We start from the raw sequence: 24,468 nt of genomic DNA, 5'->3' as shown, positions 1-24,468 counted from the left end.
GGTACTTGGTCTCAAGTAGGTCATGTGCCTCTTCGAGGAGATCTGTTGATACTGCCCAGCTCCTCCCTCGCTGAGCACAGGTGCCATTTCATAATCTGGTCCCCTAGAAAGGAAGGAAAAATCAAACCTTGTGAACTGACTTTTTAAAAAGCTAACATTTACTAAGCAACTACTAACACACTTCAGGCACCAGTCTTAGTACCACCCGTTCTTTCATTTATCAGCCCTCACAGGAGTCCAAGGGGGTAGGTGTTATAATTATGCCCAAGTGCAATGGAGGAAATTAATCTTGCTCAAAATCACACATCCAGGAGATGGCGACACTGCGATACAAGCCCAGGGAGTCTGGCCTCCCAGCTCTGCTCCCTCCTCTGACCCTGCAGTATACAGTTAGGCCAGTATACAGTATACTGACCCTGCGGTATATAGTTAAGCCCTTTTTCTTGACATGAGGGAGGTTCTGTTATTTCTTTCTCTCTTTTTTAAAGATATATTTTATTTATTTATGCATGCAAGAACTGGGGTGCAGACCAGGGGTACAGGAGGTGAGAGGATTCACCAGAGACAGAGTGGGGAGCAGAACAGGTAGATTCACTGGCATCCACTGCTGAGGGGAGCAGCAGTCAAGAGAGGAGAGGTCTGCTGCGCCATGTTGGTTAGCTCCCTGGCTGGGATCAAATGGCTGGAGATAGTTTGATAGCACTGAGACTTTAACCCTTGTGCCACCGAGGAGACCCAGTTTCTGTTATTTCAAGTAAGCTCTTCAAGGTCACACAGATGATTAATTCTGACTTAAGAGATGCTGACTCTTCTTTGTTTACCTAGTCGGGTGTTCCCCAGGGACTCCCCCTGCCATTCTACTTATGTTTTTTAGGAAATTTCCATGTGGGGTACTTCCACATTCACATCCCAACTCTACCTGGATTGTTCCATAGCAATTCAGACCACATTAAATTCAATATTCTCCCAAATCCTCCATTACATTCTTATTCTTTTTTTTCCTGGGATCTATATTATATAATCTTATCTGCATAGGGATTATATCATCTACATTATTATAAAATCACCATTATCTACCCAACTACCCAAGCAAAAACTTCAGTCACCCAGGATTTTTCTTTCTTAGCTCATTCTAATCAACCAATTCTATCAGTTCTTCCTTCTAAGTGGCCCTCAAATCAATCTTATTTTCTACCCACACGGCTCTACATCAGAGGGCTCTACCCTCTGTAAATTCTTGTTTTTCTATTGTTATGGCCTCATTTATGTGATGTGTATTTACTAAGTGCTTTTTGTATGTTAAGCTCAGCTCTAAAGAAGACTAGCCAGGCACAGAGATAAAGAATGAGAAGGGCGAGGGCTTAACAGAGGCCAGAGATCACTACAGTCCTTCTAAGAAGATGACATTTAAGACAAAACACAATGGATGGGAAGGAATCAACATGTCAAGACCCAGGACTTCCCATATCCGGTCTGGGGGCAGATACAAAGGTCCCAAGGGGGGAAATATACAAAAAGACTAAGAAACTGAATGGCAGCCCTTGTGCCTAGGTGAGGCAGTGTGAGGGGCCAAGAGATGGCAGGAGATGTGGTGCACGAGAACAGCTAGCCCAGGCCACACTAATGTCTTTGGATTTATTTTAACTGTGATGAGAAACCAGGGCCTCCCTGGTTGTGCAAGAGATTAAAACACAGGGCTGTGAAGCTATCTGCAACCACTGCAGCATGAGTTCAATCCCCAGCCAGGGAGGTGACCCTCATGTGATGAGAAACCATTGGGAACTTTAGGCTAAGGAGGAATGCCATCTGATTTATATTTTTAAAGATCACTTTGACTGCAGCTCTGTTAAGAATAGATTATAGAGAGGCCAGAGGGAAAGCAAGAAAGTCTGGGGCTGCAGTGGCAATCCAAGCCAGCCCATCATGGCGTCTTCGATGGAGATGGTGAAAAGCAGTTGTTGGATTTGGGATATGTCTAAAAAAAGACTTGCTGATAGGTCCATGTGATATGTCTTGCTTAGGTTTTTGGCCCAAGCAACTGGGTGAATTACAGGGTATTTTTAGGAGGAAATTCAAAGTTCTAGTTTGGACTGAAGTCAACAGTCCAAACTGTTTGCAAGCATGAATCTGGAGTGCCTGGTAAATGCAGGAGACTTGGGAGTTATGTATGTATTTGTGGTATTTAAAATCATGGGATGATTGGATAATACTACTTAGGGAGAGTGTTTAGAGAGAAAAAGACCTCAGAGGTAGTGAATTCTAGGGCTCCCCAACATTTAGAGACTGGAGAATTGAGGAGCTAGCAAAGGAGAGTGAGAAACAGTAACCAGTGAAATAAGAAGAAAATCCCAGGAAGAGACATGTTCCAGAATCTGGGGAAAGAATGAGTTGGTGTCAGATGCAGCTAAGAATTTGAATGAAATGGAAACTGTTGATTGGATTGGCAAAGTGATGGTGAGTGCTGAACTTGGATGAAAAACAAAGAATCAGAGATGTTAGTGAAGGATAGGCTGAGTTTATTCCTCAGTCAGGGAAGCCTGGATCTAGCAAACAGGGGCTTGGCTCTGTTGTGGGGCCTCCAGATGAACAGCCAAAGAAGGTTTGAGCTGTGGAGACTGACAATTACATAAGCATGTATAAGCATGTGAAAGAGGAAAGCAAGCAATTAGAAAGGATTCTCTGAAATAAATGAAATAGAGACAGAAGGTAAGATTTGAGGGCTTTTAGGAGAACTGACAGGATTTTATAGACTTTCTCTTTGAAGTGATAAGATTTGCTTCTTTGTCTTGAGATTGAGTTCCTTGACAGACAGGGTCTGTGTTTTAGCATGTAACTCCTTGGTACCTAGCACTTAAAAGAACTATGCATGGAAATAGCCTAGAAAGAGAGCCGACTCTCGGCCACAGCTGACCTGCTTCAGGGTAGGCTAACTGTTAGAGCAGACTCCACGTCTCATTAGGTGAACATCAAGGACTTGTATTTCTCTGTCTCTTCAGAGTTGTATCTCTCTATCTCTTCAGAGTTTAGGACAGATCCTAAAGCAAAGTGAGAGTTCTACTCCATATCCATCTTCTAGGGCCTTTCCCTACTCTGCATTCGATCAACAGATGAGGAAAAGGGGGTAGGAATGCCTCACAGAGGGTTTCTCCTGGGCCCAGTCTGCAAGTGGCCCCTCTTCTCTGGGGTATCAAAGGAAGGCTGGGGAATGTTACCTAGTTGTAGCCCCAAGAGGAGAAAATTCAAAGGAGGAAATTCAAAGAGGAGAAAGAACCAGTGTTTGGTGCAGAACTAGGAGTTTCTGCCACATGACTTATATAAGCTACGAGATTCTGGGAAAGTCTATTAAGGATGGATATTGATTAGACCAGAGATCCACACAATAGGCCGAAAAGCCCTGGTCAAGTGTCCCTCACTTGTCCCTCAGTCAAGTGTCCCCCTGGGGCTTCAGATTGGCAGAGAGGTGTGGCTGAAGGTGGTCCTCAGGGCCTGTCCATTCCTTCCTTCTACAAACATTATTAAGCACTGAGTGTGAGCCAGGAACCGACAGTGCTAGTGAGTGCAAAGATAAACAAACACAGCCTGATTTGTCAGGCTGTAATGTAGCAGAGGAGAGAACTAGGAAACAAACACTAGTGCAGGGACATAAGAGGGGTTTGCACAAAATGAGTGGATGGGATGGAGAGAGGGAGAGATTCCTAACCAGCTACCCATGCCCCCCAAAATCCGGACCTTGGGATTTCAGAAGTCTGAATATTCTCCTCATTATAAGTTTCTCAGTTCTCCCAGTGGCTCTTTGAAGCATGTTCTTGGGGACATTTGGGAATATTAGTATCACCCGAGCTCTTTGCAAAGGGAAGAAGAGGACTTAATGGGTCAAGGCATCTTCTCCCTCAGGGAGGGCCCTGGTGTGAGGATTGACCCGGAACCCTCTTTCTTATTTCTCAGCCAATGTGACTCTCAGTCCAGACACTGCCCATTTTGAGCCCTTTCTGTCTGAAGACCACAAAAGTGTGAGGCAGTAGGAAATATGGCAGAATCTCCCCAAAGATCCTGAAAGGTTTTCTGTTGACCCTTGTGTGCTGGGCCTTGAGGCCTTCTCTTCAGGAAGACATTACTGGGAGGTTGAAGTTGGGGACAGGACTTACTGGGAGCTTGGGGTTTGTGAGGAAAACTTGGAAAGAATGAGGGGAATCAGAGTGACACCTCAAAATGGAATCTGGCTCATGGAACAGTACGTTAAAAAGTGCCAAGCCCTCACCTCCCCACCGACACTCCTCCCCATGAGTAAACCCCCTAGTCAGGTGGGCATCTTCTTAGGCTATGAGGCTGGGATGATCTCCTTCTTCAGCATGGCTGATGGGTCCCACATCTACACCTTCCCCCAGACCTCCTTCTCTGGCACCCTCTAGCCTTTCTTTGGCCTCTGGATCCATGACCCAACTCCTCTGACCATCTGTCACTGAGGACTGAGGACACCAGTCCCCAGATTTTCTCTCAGTTGAACCTCTAGGGAGAACTAATTGGTCACTGGGGTTGAGGAGCCATTTCCAGGGACAAAGCCCCCCAGGCCTCCACACCAACCAGTGATGATTTTTGCTCCCAGAGCTGCAGCTGCTCCCAGTCTTCCTCCAGATCAATTTCAATGACTTTTTCAATGTTTTATAATTTTTCAATCTAGATTTTTTTTCTCCAGTTCATAAATTTGTCTATTTCTCTTTCCCCTAAATAAATTCCTGCCATTAAAATATGTTACAGTTAAATACACATTCTTTAACTTTTCTGTGCTGTACATGTCCATATATTGTTCCGTGACTTGTTTTTTTTACTGAAAACTGCATCTTAAAGACTAATCTTTTATTATTTGTAACCAAAATGGTCTTCTTCCTTGTGACAATTAAAGCTGCTACAAACCTCTTTGTATGTAAGTAATTTTGCATAGCTCCAAATTCTTAAAAATGCGGTAACTGTGTAAAAGGGAACCGAATCGTTATTAAGTATTGTGCTTGTCTATCTGTTTCTAACAGGAGAAAGTTTCTGCACACATTTTGATATCTATCAGGCGCTTCTCTTATAGTTAACACTAAAGTTGCACCTTTCAGCTTTGCATTCCTTTAATATCAATCCAGGCAGCTCATTCTCCTTAATTCTACCCAATCAATGCTGAGAAGTCTGGTCAAATCCACTCTCCACTTAGCAAACAATTTCATGGCCTAATCTACATGAAGCACGGTTGGAAGCAAATTGCCTTGATTATTTCATCCTCAAAGCAGCAACCCCAAAAGGAAGGTACTGTTAATGTCATTATTTTACATTACATTATTTCCTGTCTAGGAAAGCAGAGGCACAGAGAGGTTAAGTAGCTGACCCAAAGTCACACAGCCAATAAAGACGACCAGGGCAACCTGGCTTCAGCATCTAATGGCTTTCACTACTCCGTTATGCCACCTCTCCTCACTAATTTTGAATGTCAGTGCCTAATACCTACAAGATGGTAGTTTCTTGAGAAAAAATTGTTTAATCCATGCCCTTTTTCACCTGCATTTTTCTCCCAGAATTTCATATAAAGATCTGAATGAGAATTAGACATAGGACCCTATTTCCTTGAAAACTAGAATAAGAGTTAGGAAATGCTGGGCCCCAAAACCCCTATCTGAAGTTCAGAATCTAGGTTGGAAGTCAAGGCTGTTTCTATGTCAAAATAACTTGGATCTTCCAGATAAGTCAAATGTTTCATCCTTCAGATATGATTTCCAGGAGCAAAACTTTGTTAAACTATGAATTTTAAGAATGAAATCTCTCAGTGAGTAAGATACCTCAAAACTCTCAGAGAATGGGCAGTTTCATCCCTTGAGCTGCAACCTGACTTTGGGAGAAGTTCATTTCCTGTTAACTGTGGTTGACTACACCAAAATACTATGCTTGGTGACGGGGAGGACAGAATCTTACATTCTGAGCTAGTTTTTACTCTCTCACCCCTCTCTGAAGTCATGCTCATTCTGCCTTACCTCAGCTTCCTTCACAAGTGACTATGCCTGCCGTTCTTCAAGTGATGTGAGGGGTCCTACACCCTACCTGTCTCTAAGAACAGGGAGGCCCTTCTTGGGTGTCAGCCAAGAGGGGAGCATATCTCTTAGCAGATGCCAGCGAATAAGCAGAACGGACTGGGGGCAGTGCTAATCCGGGACGTAGGCTCTACCTGACAGGCAGTCCTGGAGTCCCCCTGTTTCCACAGACTCTTGGAGGTGGCTCCTACTAGGCTTGGCCAGGCACCCAGGCCAGGCTGTCAGTAACACTGGGGATTGCCCACTAGGAGCTTGAGATACTCAGATAAAGATAACCCAAGGTCATTTTAGAATATATGGGTGAAAGGCACCCCCTTGCTTATATTTCCAACACACCATTTGTGCCTCAAGCATTTTTGTGTCAAGAGATAAATTCTGGGCCTCCCCTGGTGGCGCAGCAGTTGCCTCGCCAGCTACTCCCCTCAGCAGTGTGTCAGTCTGCCTGTTCTGTTCCCTACTCTGGCTCTGGTGAATTCTCTCGCCCTCCCGCGCTTCTGACTGTACCCAGTGCTTGTATAAATAAATAAATAAATCTTTAAAAAAAAAAAGAGAGAGAGAGATAAATTCTTTGATTCCCACCAGTGGCCAGAAGCTAAGGCGCCTTGTCTTCTACAGCTTGTGGCCGGGAGCCATGTGGTGGGGACCCTGTGGACTTGCTGCTGCTTCTCGCTGGAGCGGGGAACTTCCAGTGGCCACAGCACATAGAAATAATGGAAAAAGAAATGACAGGGATGGGAAAGCAGCTGGGACACAATTCAAGGGTTATCTGACCCTGAAGGGAATCTGAGACCCTCGCATGGAGGAGGGAACCCCAAAACCTCTTCACCTCCCCAGAACTCAACACCTCTGCACTGGTTTATTTTCAGAGGTCCTCCCCCACTGCACCCCCATACCAGTATTTTTTATTCTTGTTTTCTAGAGAAGTCCAGGATGAATTCACCAAGCTGCTACATCACTGGGACGAGCATCATTTTGGGATCCCTGTTTTAAACTCTTAATGAGTCTTCACTGTTTATTGCAGAGTGGAGGAAGACCTGACAAGTGATCAAAGCAGGAAACTTTTTATACCTTTTAGTCAGAAACAAGAATAATCTTGAAGAGGGTCCTCCCTGGCCAGGGAGCTAACCCACATGGTGCGGCAGACCTCTCCTGTCTGCCCACTGCTCCCTTCAGCAGTGTATTTCAGTAGATCCGCCTGTTCTGCAACCCACTCTGTCTCTGGTGAGTTTTCTTATTCTGGTCTACACCCCTACAGCTCTTGTATGCATAGATAGATAAATCTTTAAAAAAAAAAAAAGAAGAAGAAGAAGAAGAATCTTAAAGAACTGACAAAACAGAGGGGCTTAAACTAAGGGTATTAAGTAGTAAGGAAGTAACCAGAAAGACAAGGGTTAAGTTTAACAAGGTTTGCTTATACAATATTCTGGGTCTTGAAGCCTCTGTCTTTGAAAATAAGAATTTCTTTATCCTCCTGGCACAGGGATGAAATTGTTAGGAAGGATTGGAAATTTCCCCCTGTCTCTCTGGGTTATTCTTCTCCGGTTGCTCAAGCAATCAAATTAACATCTGACAGATTAGTAGGAAAAAAAGAACAAATTTGATTCCATACATATGTGGACTCTAGGTAGATCCCAAGGTCAGGGAAAAGAAATGGGGGTGTATGTCTTGAGATAAGGAAGGTGACTTAAAAATGTATGGTAAACAAGGGTTGGTTAGTAAGGTTTGTTATGCAGATCCAAATAAGTATCTTCTTCCTTGATACAATGCTAATACTCCTCTTCCTGGAAAATGGAAATTTCCTTCATAAATATGTTACTTTTACAAAAGGAAAAAATATGTTCAGGATTTAGAATCTCCCCTTGTCTGCTGTTCCTTAATTGGCTTCAGCTCAAAATAAACCTCAGACGAAAGTGGCATATTTGGGGGCAGCATATTCTGACCAGCTTAGTCTGAAAGATAATATAACAAAATATTAACAATTGGTGAATCAAGGTAAAGGATAAAAAAATACACATTTTTCAAACTTGAACTATTGAAATTGAATGAATCTCAGTGAAAGTAAAATCTCTTTTTGGAGGGAGCATTAATATCAAGATATGAATCCACATTCATTCTTCCATCTTAAAAAAAAAGTTTTTGAGCTAATCACAAGACAGGTTATATGCTGTAACATATGCTTTTATCAGCATGAGGGGTAAATTATAATTGCTTACCTAGAATTGCAATCAGGAAGGTTGTGACACTTTCAAGTTTGTAATGAGAATAGAATTTTGCCTTGGGAACAAACTTTCTTTCTTGTAGCTACACCCAACTCTCTCTTGGTAGAAGTAGCTCAACTTCCTCTCTGTGAAAAGTATACAGGATATAAAAAAATGGAAGCAGAGCTAGAAAAGACATATTTCATGAGAAATATTACTTCTTTGCTAGAAGTGGGTAATGGTAGAAGTGTTATTCCCTTGCTAGAAGTGGAAGTGTGTAGGACTCCTCTCAAAGATAATATGAACACCTCTTCTTTTTTGGGGGGGGTAGCATCTGCCCCCATGAGTCTACACTCTTTAACTGTTTTGTGTTACTTCTGAATTCCACCCCCACTCCAGACCAAAGCCATCAAGACACCAGAAACTACAAATCCCATCATCACCAAAGGGGGGGGTTGCTGGGACCTGAGGGTGGAGTTAAGCAGCCAGGTTTGGTATAAAACAAGACATGCAGGCCTTGGGGATCCTCTTGGCCTCTTGGCTCTTGGCTTGACTCTTGGCTTTTCACCAGCTCTCAGCGTGCCATTGAGATTACAGGTCAGTGGAACTGGTAGGACACATTCAAGAATTTATCTCCCTCTTTTTCTTCCTGAGTTATTCATTTCTTTATTTCCCCTTCTTTTGTAAATAAACCCTTTATTAACCTTTTTGTGTGTGCCTGCCAGTTGAGTATTACTATAAGTCCCTTATAAGCACACGGGTAAGGACCCACAGTCAGCAACCCATTTCAAATGAGGGTTGCCCTGTAACAGGTGCTGTAGGAGAGAGGAATCATAGTGCAGATCCTCAGAAGCAGATACTGCAGTCACTGGGAAGAAAATAACTAGAAGCCAAAAATAACATTAACAAAGAAGATAGGAGCAGCCACAGTCTTGGGAGTCCAAAGACGCTGAGAACATTCCAGGCTGAAATCACTGAAATTGTTCTAGGGGAGGTAAACATGTAGCCCGAGCAGGAACTCAGCAGCAGAAATGGATGAAACAATTCAGGCGAAAGGATGGATTGGGAAGTGGGATAGAAGCCACAGGAGTTACAGCAGTGGTGTAAAAGGCAGCTGCAGACCATTGCTTGTCTGTTAAGGACAGCATTTGGAAATGTATCAGAAGGGAACCAAGTGGCCTCCAGAGGGAGGAGCATTTGGGCACTTGAAGGAATAGTTAAGAAATAAACCTCAGGAAGATTCTAGAAGAATCTGTTCTAGAAGAAATCTAAAGAATGGCCCAATTCAAGCCTATGGTGCATGGGACGGGAACATTGTGTGGTTGTAGAGGAGGTATTGGCTAGACCGTCTACTGGCAGAAAAGGAAACCCAAATGGAATGTCTTTGTTCATTGCTATAGGAAAGGGAAAATCTTCCTCAACCCTTAAAGTTTCTTTTGGCTAGCATAATAATTAATCTGACACAAAACAGATTAACAAGAGAAAAACAAATTTAATTTTAAACCTACAAGGGTTTGAAATATACATGATGGTTTCCAGGAAAGATGGTTAAAAGTTAGCTTACATGCCTTCTTAAACCAAGGAATAGAATAGGATAGGGGCCTGGGGCTTCAAAGAGGGAGGAAGTAGGGCAATTCATATGACAATAACGAGAGTAGATGTTGGGTAATTAGAGGTTTGCCTTGCTATACAGATAGCTCATAAAGATTTGTTTCTGATAATTTCTCTAATTATAGGTAAGGTCCTCTATCTAAATTCTTCTAGGCAGTTAAGGGAGAAACAAAAGTTTTTTTTGAGCCTGTAGGTTCTCCAATGCCTTCAGTTCAAATTAATTCATATGCCAAAGTGAATTAATTGGCACATCTTGGAGAGACCTCTTCTGAAGCCCTTCACAGCCATCTTCCTGCCCACAGTAGAATACCACCTCCCTGAGGGGAAGGGTTCTTACCTCTCACTCAGAACCCCAGGATGCACCATGCAGTGGTTTTGGAATGAATGACCTGGTCTCCTTAACAGCTGCTGCAGGTGTGTCCTGCCTGGTTCTTTGGCCTCTCAGCCCCTCCCTGCATTCCCCTAATCTCTCGCCTGTCCCTCACACAAGCTGAACTATTTGAACACTATTTCTCTATCTCTGGGACTAGAGCTGCTTGTGTTTATACCTCATTACCTCCCCACCCCTTACCTTGCCTCTAGCACAGAGGTCTCCCCTTGTGGTTAGCAGCAATGCCACACCCACCCGAATCCTGAGACTGCACCAAAAAAAAAAAAAAAAAAAAAAAAAAAAGGAGACGAAAAAGAAGATATTGCTCCTGAAAAAAGAAAATGGAAATGACAAACACTGATATTCTCTCTATTTGCAACTGTGCAGTTTTAACCCTTAAAATTTCTGTATATGCTACCTAGTAACTGGTGAGAAAGTAGGATCAGAGATGTGGTTGGCCGGCTCGCCTGCAGCGGCCAGTCCCGGGCGCTCCCCAACTCGGGGCCTGAAATCTCGGCCTGCGAGGCGGGAGGGCGCGGGTCTCAGCCCCGCGGCTCCTTCGCGCGGCGACTCCCGGGAGGGGAGGGTAAGTTTTTTTTCTCCGCTTTCCGGAGGGTGTGTTCTCTGGGTGCGACTGGGCCCGTAGGCGGGATAGAAGAGAGGAGGCACAAAAGGAAAATCATCATTTGAGCGTCAGAAGAGAGAAAACGCACAAGTTAATTCTAGAAGGTAGAAAAGGGAGGGGAAGCCACAGCTCTAAAACGGGCTGGGGAGGTGGGGGGCGCGCAGCCTGAGGTGGGAAAGGTGGGGTCTCAGGGGAGGGACGCTTCCTGGGGTGCGGAGACGCCCCCAACCCCCCCCCCCGCCCCCTCCTCCCTAAGTCACCGGCTCTACCTTTAGAGGAGGAGGTAGAGAGGGAGAGTGGAGAGAGGAGATCAGGTGACAGCTGGAGAAACTCAACTCTGGCCCTAGAAGTGAGCGGAAAACTGCCCCCTCTCCCCATCTCCCTGAGGCCAGTATTGTTGACTCGATCCATGGAACGTTTCATGAATCCGTCTTATCTAAAGATACCCGAACCTGGGGGCAGGGGGGTGCCCAAGGCAGAAGTGTGCGCGCCTATGATACCAGCACGGGTTATAGGGAGGTTTGACCTAGCTCAAAACTTAGTGCCAGCGTCCTTGGCTGACTCCTCCACGTCTGTGTCTGTCCCCAGGCCTCCATCCTGCCTCTCCTGGGTACTCTCCTGGATGTCTACACCTTGGTGCTTATGGAGCCCATTGCTTCCCAGCACTTCTTTCTGCCAGACACCCTTCTCTTCTTCCTCCTCAGCTCGATTCCACCCTTGTCAGGTAGGGACTCCACTGAGAATATCCATTGCTCGGAAAGGAAAAGACCCCTTCAGTCTGCAGAGAAGCAGAACCCAGAAGGACTGTAATTGGATCACTGCCCTTTCATTGTGCACAAGTTCAGTGGCATGTACCTGTCCTATCTGCTAGAAACACACAACCACAAAGGCCAGCTGCAGATGCAGTTTTAAGTTTTTGAGTAGTTACATGCAAAATGGCAAAAAGAAACAGTTAAAATAAATTTTGATGGTATATTTTATGTAACCCCAAGTCACTGAAGTATTATTTAAACTTTTAATCAGTCCCAAAGACAACTAATGAGATTATTAACATATTTTATTCCACAATTTCAAAACTATATATGCATTTTGCATTTGCAGCACATTTCTTTTTTCTTTTTAAAGATTTATTTATTTATGCATACAAGAACCGGGGTATAAGCCAGAGGTGTGGGTGGTGAGAGGATTCACCAGAGAGAGTGGGGAGCAGAACAGTCAGGGGTACTGAAATACACTGCTGAGGGGAGCAGCAGGTGAGACAGGAGAAGACTGCTGCTCTGTGTGGGTTCTCCCTGGCCAGCCCAGAATCGAACTCAAACTTGAACGTGAACTTGTGCTGTAGTGGCTGGCAGTAGCTTGATAGTGCTGCCTTTAAACCCTACGCCACCAGAGAGGCCCCTTGCAGCACATTTCAGTGAGTCTAGTTGGTGGCTAACCTGTTGGCTCTGTCAAGTTCATGCTACAAACACCCTTGGGTTGGGGAACAGCCATCCTCTATAAGCAGATGGTCTCCGAGGGATGCTTAGTGTGTACGCCCCATTGTTTCCCCCTTGAAGCATTAGCAGCATCAATAGAATCTACTCTTAGGTATCAGTAACTGCCAACCAGTCATAGCTCCCACAGAAGCCTCTGGAGCCTTAGAAAGAATATGTCTGCCCCAGAAATATCCACATCCTTGCCTAGCTTAGATATTTGATGACCATTGGCCCCTGTTCAATTCTATCCCTTTGTCGAACAGCCCAGTTTACCGTCGTGGGGCCAGCTGATCCAATCCTGGCCATGGTGGGAGGAAACATCACATTCCACTGCCACCTGTCACCTGAGAAAAGTGCCGAGGACATGGAGGTGCGCTGGTTCCGGGCTCAGTTCTCCCTGGCGGTGTTCGTGTATAAGGGTGGGCGAGAGAGAACAGACTTGCAGATGGAGGCATACCGGGGAAGGACAGCCTTCGTGAGCGAAGATATCCGCCGGGGCAGCGTGGCGCTGGTCATACACAACATCACAACCCAAGATAACGGCATCTACCGCTGTTACTTCCAAGAAGGCAGGTCGTACGATGAGGCCATCATGCGCCTGGTGGTGGCAGGTGCGTCATGTCCTCAGGCTCTGATGGCCTTTCACAGCGTGGCTCTTAGGGAAGGTTTCTCTCCCACCTTCAGGCCCATGGCAGAGCAGCAGATGTTTGCCTAGAACCCTTTACACAGGGAGGGTGGCTTCCTCCTGCCTGAAGTGGTGGGTGTGCCCTGCAAAACTGAGGGTATCAGTTCTCAAGCACACACAGGACTCAGCTGTAGCCTTGAGCAAGGGAGAATGCTTAACCTCTAATTCTTTCATTAAAAACAAATCTATTGATGTACCATTGCATTATAATAGTGTGTATTTCATGTACGCAACATTATAAATCAGCCACATTGAGGTATATGTGGTATATGCCACATTGCGGTCCCATCTAGCACAGCACCTGGCACATGGGTCCTCCATAGGGGACCTTATATTTATTATTTGAACTGTACACTTTTCAGGGTGAGGGAGGCACTGCCATAACTGCACTAGAACATCTGGAGTAAGCGAGAGCTCCCCAACAAACCATAACATAGGGACATCTCCTTTCTTGATAAATTTTAATTTTGTCTTGTTTTCTTTCCCTAAATACTAATTGTGATGAGAGTGACTATTGTGCAAATCAATCATTTCATTAAGCCCAATTGGTAAGGCTTCAAACTAGAAGTGGCCTATGAACTGGGATTTTTTTTAAGAGATTATTAAAAATGACTTTAAAGTATGACTCATTCATGGATACAGTGTGTTATATTTTAAGAGAAATGTTTGAAGACTGGAAAAACCTTTAAGACTCACATAAATCAATGGCATTTCAGTCCATCAGGACAGTGGAGGTGAAGTTTGGGAACAGTGCGACCTTCCCAGGGGCCCCAGATCCTACCTGATAGGAGACCCCAGCATGGTGCAGCTGTGTCCCCAGATTAAGAAAATAATTTGAATCCAAAGAATAAACCAAGCACTCACACTAATTATGCTTAAAATTTATTAAGGGCAACTTGCATACAGGGGACCTCAGCAGCAAAGCTGGTAGGCAGGATCCACGCCACCCTCCCTGACTAAGGATATCTTATTTCTTAAGATTTATTTTTTTATGCATACAAGAACTGGGGTGTAGGCCAGAGGTGTGGGGGTGACAGAATGGGGAGCAGAATAGGCAAATTGACTGAAACACATGGCTGAGGGGAGCAGTGGGCGGGACAGGAGAGGTCTGCAGTGCCATGTGGGTCACCTCCCTGGCCAGAGATCGGATTCTTTCTACAGTAGTTGTGATAGCTTCATAGTGCTGATGCTTAACCCCTTGTGCCAACAGGGAGGCCTCCTTATACTTCTTATACTCTGCTTAGTATATATGGTCATTCTTGTGTAAGACTAGTGTTGACAGATGTCCAAGAAGAAGTGTCGCTCATGACTTTGTTCTACTAACATTGATAAAGTTGTTTATGGATCATGAATAGACATTAACACATGGGAAGGAAACAGTGGGGAAATTGGCTGTCTTCCCAGGGTAGGGAAATTGCCATCATGAGCCTAATAGGTCATTGATACAAGATGAAGTCACTTTGGTTTCCCCACAGTTACTTGAAAGTGCAACCTTGTATCTGATTCCTACAAAATATCCTTGTAGGAGGGTTTCTTAGCCACTAAACCACTCTTTTTTTAAAAAAGATTTATTTATTTATTCATACAAAAGCTGGGGTGCAGGCCAGAGATGCGGGGGATGAAAGGATTCATCAGAGACAGACAGATGTACTGAAATACACTGCTGAGGGGAGCAATTGGTGAGACAGGAGAGGTCTGCTGTGCCATGTGGGTAGCTCCCTGGCCAGGGCTCGAACTCATGCTGCAGTGGCTGCTGAGGGCTTCATAGGGCTGAGTCTTAATCCCTTGCGCCACCAGAGAGGCCCAACCACTCTCAATAATATCCTACACAGCTCACCAGTATGGGTTTGTATGTAGCAGGAACCCTCTATTCTTTCCCTGTAAATGTGACCCTGAACAATCTGAATTAGGTTTTTTGCAGAATTTTCTGCTTATTATTTTTTTATTTTGTTATGACTGGCTAGTTTTGTCCTTAAGTCTGCTGTCTTATGTTTGCTCTCATTGAACCCCATGGAATGATTTGGAGAATTTCTTTGCAACTTGCCTAGTTCTTTTAACCTTCACTCACTTCAAGTTTCTGTGTGAGTCATTCAATATGCAACTAGTTTCTTTCTTCTTCCTACCAAAAATCAAGCAGAAAGCATGAAAACTTAAGCAATTGTTTTAATCTTGTCTTTGCTATATTGTTGGCTCAGCTTAGCAAAAGAATTCTTAAAAGAAGTTTGGTTGGTCACTAGATATATGGCTAAAAGGGCAGAAGTCTCCTGGGACTGTGCATAAGCACCTCTTTCACACAGGATTCTCTTTTGTTGAAGATTCCTTTAAAAATAAAATAAATTAAGAAGTGTCTGGAGTCTTAGGACTTTTGATGATGTTCTGTTGCCATTGAGGTGATAACGTTATCTTGAGGATTCCAGGTGCATCTGCTAGGACCTTGCCTTCAAATAGGTCAATGTTGTGGAGATACTATTAGAAAATCAACTAATTAACTGAACCCCAGAAGCTAAGCCTCTAAATTGGGAGAAGGGTTGACTTTGCACACTAACTCTATCCATTCTTCTAAAACCCAACAGCTCCTTGTGATAATCAGATAGCTGTGCTGATCTGAACCCCTGAAGCAGGAGACAGTATATTGAGGTTAAAAAAAGTTTCTTAGATTCTGCCAGCCTGGCAGGTCTCTGTCCTTATCATATTAACCTAGAGCTTCAGGAAGCCGAAGTTACTGAGTTGTCCTCCCAGGGCTAAAAGTGAAATCCTAAACCTACTAGTTTCATGTCAGAGTGGACACACCCACCTTGAAGTAAGAAAATGAAAACCTCTAGTTAAATGAATGAATGAATCAACCACCACTTGTTGGAAGACATATCTGCTTGGTCTTGTGATGGAGCCTGGAATTGGAGCACAAGGAAAAGTGTGTTGTAATCCTTTCCCTTCAAGAGCTCAAAATATGTTTGACATATTAGTCTCCTGGTGTTCCTTGATTTTCCTTCCTGTCTTCTTTCTTCTTTCATCCTTTCTTCCTCCTCCCTTCACAGGGTGGGTACTGTAGGAAAGCACAGTATATAAATAATCAGTTTCTCTGACTCTGATTACTTACTTTCTTCCCCTGCGCCGCACCCCCCCCCCCCCCGCCTTGACTCTCACCATTACTGGTGCCCTAAGACATTTTGCTTACGACACCATTGCCTTTTTAATTGAGCTCTGGTCTCTGTCCTCAGGCCTGGGCTCTGCACCCCACATTGAAATGAAGGGCCATGAAAATGGGGGCCTCCGGCTGGAATGTACCTCTGTAGGGTGGTACCCGCAGCCCCTTGCAGTGTGGCGGGGCCCTGTCGGTAAGATCATGCCGGCCCTGGAGGAGGCTTACACTGTGGACACCAATGGCCTTTTCCTGGTAGCCACGGCTGTGATAATCAGAGACTGCGCTGTGAGGAGCATGACCTGCACCATCAACAACACGCTGCTCAGCCAGGAGAAGGAAACCGTGATTTTCATTCCAGGTTAGTTCCCTGACTGCTGGATTCTCATCACATGGAGGCAGGATCCTCAGCCAATTGGAGTCCAAAGCCTGAATGGGGAAATGGCGGGGGCGGGGTGGGCGGTTAGAAGGGGTCCTGGACCCTGAAGAACTGGTGACTGCAGTTCAGTTAAGGCCTCTGCCCTTGTCACAGGGGGAAATCAAATACAGTTGACGCTTGGATGACACAGAGGTTTGTGTTCCCCAAGCAATTGCAAATCCACCTGTTAACTTTTGACTTCCCCAAAATGTAACTGTAGTCATCCCTGGTGCCTGAGGGGAACTGGTTTTAGGGCCCCAGAGAATACCAAAATCTTCTAATGGTCAAGTTTTTAGAGTCAGCCCTTCATACAACCTTGGGTTCTCCACCCATAGATTCAATCAACAGACATCTCAGTTGTGAATCAGTGGATATGGAGCCCAAGGATAGAAAGAATACACATACAAGTGGATTTTGGTTAATTCAAAACCATGCTTGAGGGTCAACAGTAATCTCAAAACTCATAAGGAAGAATCTCTTCTCTGAGGGTAAACCTAATGCTTTCTCCATTATGGTCCTTATCCTACAACTTTTTTTTTTTAACACTTAGAACAACCATGAAAATAAAAAGTGGTATAGTTGGGCGACTTTCTACACTTGGTGGCACTGCCTACTAAAGACCTCCTTTTCTGCCCATGGGATTCCGCTGGGACATGCTCTGTCTATACACAGTCATAAATTCTTTCAACAAATACTTAACCAGCATCTCATAGTTCAAGGGTATTATTGCAGAAAATGAAGATAAATCACTGAACAAAACACACAAAGATCCCTCCCCTTATGGGGCTCACAATCTAGAGTGACAGAGGACAATAAGTAAAATAATTATAACAAGGAGTAAAATAATTAAACTGCAGATTGTATCAGATGGTGATAAATACTGTAAGAAAAAATTAATTGGAGAGGTTAGGGAATGTGAGAGGCCTTGAAGGAATTGTAATTATAAATAAGATGGTCAGGGAAGTTTTCACTGAAAAGACAACATTTGGGCAGAGAAACCATGCAGATATTGGAGCACTTAGCTAGTCAGGACAGCATATGCAAAGGCCCTGAGGCAGGAACATTTCTGACAGTTTCGAGAACCCCAAGGAGAAGCAGGGGTAGCTGGAATGGACTGAGTGCAGGAAGAGTTGGAGGAGAGGCAACGCTTCCAGATCATATGGGACAATATGTAGGCCCCTTTGGCTTATAGTATAAGTGAGGTAGGAACATTGCAGCATTTTGAGCAAAGCGATAACAACACAATCTCACTTAGGCTGCTGTGCTGAGGGTAGACTGCCGAGGGTATGGGCAGAGGCAGTGCCGGGGGCATTGCGATATTCCAAGGCAAGAAGTCATGGTGGCTTGTACCAGGGTGGTGGCTGATTAATTATTATTTCCCTTGGTCTTTTCCATGGTGACTGCTGGTGTTTCTGCTCTTTATCTCCTGGGTCCAGTGTGGAGCCAAGGTCTCTTTCTCATACTGTAGTTTCTGAAAGAGAAACTGACAGAGCAGAATTTGAGGAGACCCTCAGATTTAGGTCTCTCCAGATGTGAAGCCTCTCATCCTGGTCTCCTGCTTCTCCTTTCCTGCTTCCCTTCTCAGAATCCTTCATTCCCTGCACGTCCCTCTGGATGGCAACTCTGGCCATTATCCCCCCCGTTCTGCTCCTCCTCATCGCAGGGGGCATCTGTTTCATCAAAAAACTCCACGGGGAAAAAGAGGTCCCATCAGTGGGAAAAGAGGTTGAAAATGAAGAAAAAGAACATGTGGAAAAAGAGAAAGAACATCAAATAAGAGGTAAGAGAGTAGGAGGACAGTTCACTGCCATACAAAGGACACCGCTCTGCTAGCTGGAAGCCTGGGAAACAGAGAGGGGATGAATTTCACTCATTGTCAGGCATCGGGTTCTTCATTCTGTGACTGCTGCATCCACTCACCTGGCTACATACACCACTATATTGTTGCACAAAAGCAAACCTAAATAAGTACTGATAATATCCAACCACCTGGTCATAGATCATTTCTGATATCTTGGCAATTCTTAGAGAAAGTGGGGGGAGGAGTTTATAGAAAGGGTCAGCCCTTCACTATTTAATGCAATTCTTAATTCTTCTATGAGAACATTGATTTGCTTCTATTTCTTTTCCAGAGCAACTTCAAGAAGAATTGCGTAAGTTTTGCATTTCCTGCACTAACTAGTCCATGCACAATTTGGATTCTGCTCAGTTAGCCATTATCTCACGATGCTCCCCTCTCTGGCTGTCCCATTGCAGGATGGAGAAGAACCCTCCTACATGCAGGTGAGCGCCTTTGACACCCTTCAGATACTGAGCCTTCTCCCCACTAGGCAGCCAGCTAAAGGACACATTAGAGGAGAAGGACAAGGAAGCCCAAGGCTTGATGTGGGGGGCCCAAGGGGCTGGGAACAGTTCCCTGGCAGTACCCTACCCAACTCTTCTGTCAGGGAGTCCCCGCAGTCCTGAGTCAGCGAACCCATGACTCCACAGGTCTGCCATACATAGTGAATCTCCCCAAAGGTGACTTTCAGTAGTTGCTGCTCTTTGGATGCTGGGTTAATTTGGGGTGGAGAGGCAATACTGGCTTAGCCATTTGTAACCTGGGAGATGGTACAGATCTGTGCAATTAAAGAGCAGTGTGTGGGGAGGCAGTGTGTGGGGAAGGCCTCCCAAGCCTGCCATGGGGATGAGCAAATGCCCTTCTGCCCTGAGAGGACACTGATCCTCCATGTCTTGTCCACAGGGAGGGGAGTGGGGTAAGTGGGTGAACAGAATTGAGTCAACCTGTCCTAAGGAGCCCTTTGCTTGTTATGATTTTGTCACCTTCAGCTCAAAAGCACCAAGCCATCCAGGCTTGATTGGATAGTCAGGCCTTCCCTCTTTGGGTGAATTTCAAAACTGTCATGAGCAGACATATCAACTTGGAGAAAGGATAAAATCACTCTTACACAGTAGAAATGTCTAACACTAACTGGTGGCTGGATGGATCTGCAGAAGAGCAGGGTCTGCAGCATGTTCTGTCTATAGAAGTTGTAGCTATAGACTTCAGACCCTTGTTACTAAAGCAAAACCGGAAGGAAATAATCCCCCTACCTTTTGCATACATACCTTCCAGATTATAGGTTGGTTTTGGGGGATATTTCTCCCCTTTTTTGACCCTTTGAAGGGTACCCTTATTAGACATTTTAATCAGTGGTCACCTGGTTAAACTGGCGGAACCCAAAGGACCAGCAAAGACACTCTTTACCTGCCGCGGACCAACGCAGCGGTAGACTAGCAGGACTGTCTCAGGATTGAGGAACTGTGAGGATGCTCAAGGAATCGGTGCATAAATGACAGACAGACACACTTCAAGAGTGAAGATATGAATGTAATTTGCTCAAATCATTACGCATATTTATACATTTTCAAAAGGCATTAGGTCACACAAAATTTATTTTCCCAGCATAACAATGTTTCTTGTTACCTAGGCATAGAATGCAATTTTCTAGCTAAGAGTTTACAAGTTGCTAAGCATATGTGTTTACAATGCATTTCCTGAAACTGATTTTCACATATATAGAAAAAGTCAGGTAAGAAAATAGTATAATTATAGACAAGTTGCTAAGTTACTACTTATTCAGAAACAATGACTAACTGGTTAATGGTTAAACTGCTTTGTAGGTAATTTCATCAGGCTTGTTTGTAGGCAACGCTCTTAGCAGCCTTGTTTTCAAGCAAAGGAGGGGTTTTTTACCGCAGGCTTAGTGCCTAGATTAGACTTATAGTCCTTTAGACATTTGCCTGAATTTAACGCCAAAGATTTTCATGATGAAGCCCCTCGGGGACTGCGCCTGTCTTAGGTCGTCAGGAGTTGCAGACATGCGGCTGGCCAGTGCCTTCTTTAGTCTGCCCCCGATCTTACCTGTCATTGACTGTCCAGTCCAGCGCACAGGGGAAGGGGGTCTTATTTACTCTGACTTTCTATGTGTCTGAGTAAAAGCCTCCCTCTTTCCAGTATGTTCACTGGCATTCAGCGGCAGGGGCTGCCGCATTTACCCCCCAGGAGTCTATACAGTGAGAACTTGACTTTAATGGCTTCATCGGGAGAGTGGGAGGTGATAGGGCCTCTGCAGATTTAAGCCATTTGGAAATTTCCTAACTAAAGGGAGTCCCCGGGGGTTATATGTCTTGAATGGAAAAGGGAGAATTCTGAGGATGTTCAGAGGAATTAGGGCCATTAATCTCAGCTCATTCGCTGAACTTTCTACATTGCTTAGAGCCCGTCATCCTCTCCCTGTCACTCAAGAGCCCCCCTCATCCTCAGTCTGTGAATTGTGTGGGGTCTGGGTTCAAGGGGCCTTGTGGAAAGGTGGCAGCACACATAGGGCTTCCCCTTCCCCACCCCCCTACTTTCTGGGATCTCTCTAAGGACCAGGGATCACACATTGTCCTGAGATCCCAAGCCTAACCCTGAGACTTCCTCTGCAGCTGATGTGGTCCTGGACCCAGACACGGCTCACCCAGAGCTCTTCCTGTCAGAGGACCGGAGAAGCGTGAGTCGGGGCCCCTCCCGGCAGAGCGTGCCTGACAACCCGGAGAGATTCGATTGTCGGCCATGCGTCCTGGGCCTGCAGAGCTTCTCTTCAGGGAGACATTACTGGGAGGTGAAGGTGGAAAACGTGATGGTGTGGGCTGTGGGCGTTTGTAGAGACAGTGTTGAGAGGAAAGGGGAGGCCTTACTGGTTCCTCAGAATGGCTTCTGGACTCTGGAGATGTTTGGAAACCAGTACCGGGTCCTGTCCTCCCCTGAGAAGGTTCTGCCCCTGACAGAGCGCCTCCGGCGCGTGGCCGTCTTCCTGGACTACGAGGCCGGAGACGTCTCCTTCTACAACATGAGAGACAGATCGCACATCTACACATGTCCCCGTTCGCTCTTTTCTGGGTCTCTGAGGCCTTTCTTCAGGCTGGGGTCTGATGATAGCCCCCTCTTCATCTGCCCAGCATTCACGGGGGCCCAGGGGATCATGGTGCCTGAGTCTGGCCTGATCCTTCACAGGTCAGGCACCCAGCGGAGCCTCCAGGATCAATTCCGTGGTCTCAGAGCCTAGTGGAGAAAAGCCCAGGCCATCTCAGCTATCTCAGCACAGTGCCCTGTAGAGGAACATGGCCTGGTTCCCCCTGGTCACATCAGAGGGCTCGGTCAGCCACCCCCTGGACACCCTTTGCAGGCCCAGACCCTATCTCTCCCTCGTTAGGCCGTGGTAAGTAGCTCATTGGCTTTTAACCTTGGGGAAGGGCACAGTGTCAGGGAAACTAGCACTACCACATGGCTGCCAGCCAAGAAGGAAGTGTGAGCCTGAAACAGGCAGAAAACCTGCCACTTTGACATCAGAGTGACACATCAACCTGACACTCGAGTTGACATCAGACACTGTGGACTCAGGGCAAGGGCAACAGGACACCGCAGGATGTACCAGGAGCAGGGAAAGCACAAATAAAGGTCAGGGGTAGAAGCAGCAAGACCAGGGAGGTAGGAGGGGCCAAGGCTGTGAGCATCCTTAAGTCCCTTCTGACAAGCCAAGGAAGGGTTCCAGGAGCAGAAGGTCCGTTTCCATTCCACCCCCAAGATTTCCCAAGGGCATGGGAAAGCTCTCTGTGCCTGGAATTGAGACAGAGAAGGATGAAGGAGAAAGATCCCTCTGGATCTGATCTGGTGGTGTTGTCCATGCGATAAGCAAGGAGAGAGAACTCAGTTATTGAGTATGCCCTAAGATTTAATGTCCCCAAAGAGCAGGTGAGGATCACAAGTGGACCATAAGAGAGAACACCAGTTCCCCGCTTTGGGCCTCAGGATTCCTTCAAACACTTGAAATGTTTTGAGGACCCCCCCTAAGAGCTTTTGTTTATTTGGGCTGTATCTGCTGATATTTATGACATTAGAGGTTGAAGCTGAGGAAAAAAAAATGTTAGATGTATTGTTAATTTATGATTTAATAACAATAATAAGCCCATTCTAGTTATATTTATAAAAATAAATTTTATGAAAAAAACATGTTTCTAAAGCAAAATAAATGTTATTGAGAAGTAAGATCTTCTTAATGTTTTACTCTAATATCTACCCACCAGGAGATGGCCAGACCCACGTTTGCCTCTGTATTCAACACTGAGGTATCAACTGTACGTATAAGTTATGCAGGTTCTAGAACACTTCACTATCTGCAGTATAAGAATGAGAGCAAAGAAAACAAAAAATGTTTGATGATGATGATAATGGAAACATTATTAACCTTGTCGACTCCTTGAAATTGTGACACCCCCAGAAATTCTGCAAACCACGTTTTGAGAACCAAGGTAGAGGAACCTGGAATTGAGTCAAGCATTTAAAATCATAGTTTAAAATGGTAGCCCTTTGAATTTTACATAGTACAGTAATCCAGTGGTAAAATTGAATCCAAAAAAGAATTATAAAGCCAAGCCCACAATGTTACTACTGCAACTACAAACGGACACATTCTGAAGAGAATCAGAAACATTGAAATAGCTAAATCAGTTAAGATGGAATACTGAGTTACCCATATGTATATGTTGTTTTATTTTTTGTGCAGTTGTTTCAATATTATTTGAATGATTTTAACTAAAACACCAGACTGCAAGCTCAGAAACAAGTGCTGCGAATAACTGGCCATTTTTTATTTTTTTACCAAGTTGCAGTTTTTCATGTTTCCATTTCTGTAAAATAAGGCTTTGGGTGGATGTGTATATCTTTATTATAGTTTACAAAGCTTCACTTATGTTGCACCCTTGCATTCTCACAATATGCTTATCTCCATTCACAGTAATATGTGTGTGGCAAGAGCAAGTGATTTTTTTTGTTCAAGGAAAATAATGTTCTCATCCAGACACTTTTGCTAAATCATGCCTTGTCCTTAAAGTGCTTTCCATATGTAAAAGTCACTTGTTTTAAGTATTTGTTGAAACTAGACATGAACCCAATTCTGTGTTAGCCACTCTGGGGAACATTAAAATAGTAAACAACTTGGTCTCTATTGACCTTTACTTGTTCTTTCATTTATATTTTTATTTATCTGTTCATTCTCAATGAATTGAGCACCTTTCATGCATCCACCATGTGCAAAGTTGAGTGCCATATAGGAAACAGCAGGGTGATACTGTGGCGAGGAATAGTGAGGGTGGGGGCGAATACTTTAGATGTACAGTTACAAAGGGCCTCCTGGAGAGTGTGATATCTTTTCTGAGACTTGAGGACTAAGAGTCACTCATGGGAGCTGGAGGTGGGGGTAGGAGCTGAGTAGACATTTTAGGTTTCTGTGAGGCCAGTTTACAGAATAATTTCTTTTCTTCCCAGACTCCCCAGTGTTTGGCCTTAAACCAACCTATTCATACCATAAGGCACAGGGCACATGTATAATCATCCCAGACCTTTCAATTTGCAGTGTTACTAAGCAACCTTAAAGGATTTTGATACCCAGTGTAGGCATGGGCCTCCACCCCACTGGGTTCTTGTACTGATAGAACAATCAAGTTAACATGAGACAGACTAGGAGGAGAAATGAACAACTTAATTACATACGTATGGAGAATTCACTTGGACATAGATTCTAAAGCAAATGGGGCAAAATGAAGGTGTGCATTCTGAACTAGGACATAGGATAGGAACCTGGGGCTTCATGGAGAGAGAACAGGGACTCACATGACAAGGAGAAGGTGACTTATATGACCAGATGCTCTGCCATACAGATAGGTTTCTCCAGTAGAAAGATAATTTCTGGTAAAACCCTAACTTTTGGTAATACCCACAATTTTCATGCTTGTAGGTTATCGAGAAAGAGGTTAAGGTTTCTTAGGAGACGGCCAGTCCTCAACTGACCTTAGTCTGAAATAA

At 44.7% G+C, this 24,468-nt stretch overlaps 1 protein-coding gene across 1 annotated transcript; it reads left to right on the top strand.

The window, feature by feature from the left end:
• Nucleotides 1-12,630: 12,630 nt before the first annotated feature.
• On the top strand, nt 12,631-21,673 carry LOC311167146 (butyrophilin subfamily 2 member A2-like; the record flags this gene model as incomplete). Its single annotated transcript, XM_084227978.1, has 6 exons — nt 12,631-12,952; nt 16,245-16,526; nt 18,169-18,363; nt 18,716-18,736; nt 18,840-18,866; nt 21,054-21,673. Exons 1-6 carry the CDS (start codon nt 12,646-12,648, stop codon nt 21,671-21,673), a joined length of 1,452 nt encoding a protein of 483 aa, XP_084084104.1. The 5' UTR covers nt 12,631-12,645.
• Nucleotides 21,674-24,468: the final 2,795 nt, after the last annotated feature.

The sequence above is a fragment of the Talpa europaea genome (assembly GCF_964194135.1).
Source record: "Talpa europaea genome assembly, chromosome: 2".
In the NCBI taxonomy this organism is placed as follows: domain Eukaryota; kingdom Metazoa; phylum Chordata; class Mammalia; order Eulipotyphla; family Talpidae; genus Talpa; species Talpa europaea.
The sequence above is the reverse complement of the archived record's forward strand: the minus strand, read 5'-3'. Positions and strand labels throughout refer to the sequence as shown.